This window comes from Gossypium hirsutum, chromosome D04, assembly GCF_007990345.1.
Source record: "Gossypium hirsutum isolate 1008001.06 chromosome D04, Gossypium_hirsutum_v2.1, whole genome shotgun sequence".
Taxonomy (NCBI): Eukaryota; Viridiplantae; Streptophyta; class Magnoliopsida; order Malvales; family Malvaceae; genus Gossypium; species Gossypium hirsutum.
In genome coordinates this window covers 34,149,153-34,153,373 of record NC_053440.1, presented here as the reverse complement: position 1 = coordinate 34,153,373, position 4,221 = coordinate 34,149,153, and the positions used below count along the sequence as shown (strand labels likewise).

Genomic DNA, 4,221 nt, shown 5'->3' with positions numbered 1-4,221 from the left:
TTGTTTAAATTTGTTTTTGGAGTATGGAAATGGTTGATTTTGATTTGGCTTGGAAACTAAGTGTTGGATGAAAGTTTTGCCTTGTTTTGGAAGCTTTTTAAGGTGCATACGACCTGGCCACATGGCCATGTGTCTTATTAATTTTTAGGAGTAGGATTTTTCACAAGGTCACAGTTAGTTACACGGTCTGGCCACACGGACGTGTGGGAAAGCCATATAGCCTTGTGTGAAGCCACATGCCATGTAACCCTTGTTTCCAGAATATTCAATTTTGTGCATATTTTTCTGTTTTGATTCAAATTAGTCTTGGATTGTTCCCAAACTATTTTTAGAGCCTCGTAAGCTCGGTTTAAGTCCCGTAAATGTATTTTATCTTGATTTTTATAAGCTATTGATTGCTATGATTTATTTTATATTTTTTTTTCTGTTTGATGATAAATGTCCTAATCTATACTATAATGCTCTGTAACCCCAATCCAATTATGGAGACGAGTTAAGGGTGTTACACGACTATTGAGAAGAAGATATCAGATGTGGTATTTACATTTGACAAATTCAGATCTTATTTAGGTGGTACCAAAGTTATAGTTTATACGGACCATTCTGCATTTAAGTATTTAGTGACCAAGAAAGATGCCAAGCCAAGGTTAATTCGGTGGATCTTACTACTGTAGAAATTTGATCTTAAAATTTGAGATAAGAAGGGAACTGAGAATCAAGTGGTTGATCACTTGTCGAGACTTGAAGCAGGAAATAAATACGACAATATTCAACTCATTAAGGAGGATTTCCTTGATGAACAGCTATCGGTTGCCACGGCATTACCTTGGTATGCCGATATCATTAATTTCTTAGTAAGTGAGTTACTACCATCCGAGCTCAATAGTCAGAGACGAAGGAAATTTCTCCATAATGCCAAGAAATATTATTTGGATGAGCCATTTTTATTCAAACATTGTGCAAATCAAATAATTTGGTGGTGTGTTCCGAATGACGAGATTCAGAGTATTTTAGACCACTGTCATTCTGCACCGTATGGAGGACACTTTAGGGGAATGTGAACTGTTGCAAAGGTTCTCTAATCTGGCTTTTATTGGCCAAGCATGTTTAAATATGCTCATAAATTTTTCTAGGCTTGTAATCATTGTCAAAGAACTGGGAACCTATAATGAGACATGAAATGCCGCTGCAAAATATTTTACAAGTTGAGTTATTTGATGTATGGAGAATCGATTTTATGGGTCCATTTCCACCTTCTTAAGGAAACATGTACATACTTGTGGTCATAGATTATATTTCCAAGTGGGTAGAAGCTGTCGCTCTCCCTACAAATGATGCCAAATTGGTACTAAAGTTATATTGCATAAGAATATTTTAACTAGGTGTGGTACATCTCGAACACTTAATAGTGATGAAGGTTGGAGATGAAAAAGGAAATGATAGACAAGTTCAAAGAGGAGATGAAAGAGGTCTTTGAAATGACAGATCTTGTAGAATAACATTTTTTCTTAGTATGCATTTAGGGCAAAAGCAAAATGAAAATTTTTTGTGCCAGCAAAAATATGCAAAAAAAAGTCCTCAACAAATTTAATATGGAAGCTTACAAGCCGACTACAACTCCAATAAATTGAAAGGAGAAGTTTTTGAAAGAAGATGGAGATGAAAAATTGATGACAAACTATATTGAAGTTTAATTGGTTGTTTGATGTATTTGACAGCAATCAGGCTAGACATCATGCATGCTGTGAGTTTGTTATCAAGGTACATGAACTGTGCTAGTGAAATTCATTTTCAAGCAGCAAAAAGAATTCTGAGATATGTAAAACGCACGGTGGATTATGGCATAAAGTTTAGTCACGTTGAAAATTTCAATCTCCATGGTTATTTTGATAGCGATTGGGCTAGATGTGCTGATGATATGCATAACACCTCAGGTTATAGTTTTAGTCTTGTTTTTGGAATTTTTTCTTGGTGTTCGAAGAAACAACAAATTGTTGCACAATCCACAGCAGAAGCAGAATATGTGGTAGCTACTACTACTGAAAATCAAGCACTCTGGATTAGAAAACTTTTTGATAGATTTGCATATGGAGCAAGAGGAAAGCACACAGATATTTGTGGACAACCAAATTGCAATATTAATAGCTAATAACCTGGTGTTCCATGGAAAAACTAAACACTTCAAAATAAAATTCTAATTTTTTTGTGATGTTCAAAAGGAAGGAGAAGTGCTATTGGTTTATTGCAATACAGAAAATCAATATGCTGACATTTGCACAAAAGCACTACCTAAAGCCAAATTCGAGTTCTTAAGACAAAAGCTTGGAGTTTGCAGTTCCAACATCAATGAGTGTTAACTATTATGATTTTGAAGCTGCAATTTGACCTAGTATTTAGGAAAATATCATCCCTTATTTGTAGTCAAATAGAATCATCAAAAATAGGTTAGATTATGATTTACTAGTAGATTTTTCTGCATTTTAAATTCATGAAATTGTTGTATAAATAAATAGCTTGACAATTCAACAATGTAAAACGATTTTAAAAAGTTCCTTAATACTTTCAGTTGTAGTTTACCTACATATAAAGTAACATCCCTAACCTGTCTTCATCACTGGATTAGGGTTACGATGCATTACCGTACAATCGAAAACATTTAAACATTTTAACATTGAAGAATTTCTAAATGTAACACCCCTAACCCGTCTCCGTCGCTAGATTAGGGTTATGGAGCATTACCATACAATCGGAAACATTTAAACATTTAAACATTCAATATTTTAAATAAATAAATCATTCAATAACATACATTTCAACCCTAAATCGAGCCTTCGAGGCCCTAGAAATAGCTTAGGAGCAATTTAAGACTAATTGGAAACAATTTAGAAAGTTTTAGGTAAAAGTAGCAAAATTTGAAAATAGGGTTCACACGGCCATGTGGGATTACCCCAGGCTGTGTAACATTCGAACAAGGGACACAATACCATGTCCTAGCCTGTTTCCTCACCCGTGTAACTCAATGAGTAGGGTCAGACGATGTAACTCTCTAAATTGCCCCACTCTCCCATGTGCTAGGCCGTGCGTTAGGCCGTGTAACTCACTAACTTGAATACTAAGGAACTCTTAGATGACACACGACCGTGTCACTAGGCCGTGTGCCTCACACAATTGTGTCACACACCCGTGTGCCAAGTCGTGTGAACCCAAAATTAACTTGAAATCAAGCCATTTCATACATTAACCATGCATGAACATTCTATCCACTTGTGCGCACTTCCAAGCGAAAAAAAAAACACAATTCAAACACACATAAATTTACCATTTCAAAGGCCTTAATTCAACTAACCAATATGCCATTCAAAAGCACCACAAGTATATCCAAACAACACTTACCTACACTATAACACCCCTAACCCCTCTCTGTCGTCAGATTAGGGTCACAAGCATTACTAACATTTCATACAATTAATCAATCATAATTACACATATATATAATAGCCATTAACAAAATAATATACTGGGTCAGGTAACAAACAATCAAATCATATCATGCTAGAATATAATACATTCGAATAATGATTCATGCTATGCAACGCTAAACTTGGTCTTCCACTGTCTACACTCTTATCACTATTTATACTTTGCTAAACTTAGTCTTCCACTGTCTACACTCTTATCACCATTTATTCCTTCTTGAATGTCAGAATTCAGATACATACAAGACTATTCCAATTATTAGCATCAGAGTATTGGTCCATACTCTGTTTACGATTATCTTTTTTATTTATCTTCAATAATGTTAGTGGAATGCACTTAATTTAGGTTTGCTAATCCACCCCAATTTAGAGTAAAAGTTATTCTTAGAACCCCTATTACGAGTCTACAAAACCCTAAAAGTAGTTTAAAAATAGGTAGGGACTAATTTGAAACAATTCTTGAAGTTTAGGAAACAATTATGAAAATTTTGATTTCAGGGGTCGCACACCTGTATGGCCAGGCCGTATAGCTCTCTAACTTTGGTTACACGCCCATGTGTGTTGCCCATGTGTGACACACGCCCGTGTGCACCTAAAAGTACCTTAAAACTCAAGTTTACCATTTCTTACTTGGCTGAGCACTAAGCAACTCAATTACCAATCGTTTAACCTATTCAAAACATGATTAAACATGCCCAAAATGCACCAAGTTCATCACCTAATATGCCTAACCAATGTACCCTCA

The 4,221-nt window shown here is 35.3% G+C and overlaps 1 protein-coding gene across 1 annotated transcript; it reads left to right on the top strand.

Annotated features, from left to right (window-relative positions):
* The first annotated feature begins 1,411 nt into the window (after positions 1-1,411).
* LOC107947997 (secreted RxLR effector protein 161-like) lies at positions 1,412-2,149 on the top strand. The gene is made up of 2 exons (XM_016882485.1): positions 1,412-1,469; positions 1,719-2,149. Exons 1-2 carry the CDS (start codon positions 1,412-1,414, stop codon positions 2,147-2,149), a joined length of 489 nt encoding a protein of 162 aa, XP_016737974.1.
* The last annotated feature ends 2,072 nt before the right edge of the window (positions 2,150-4,221 follow it).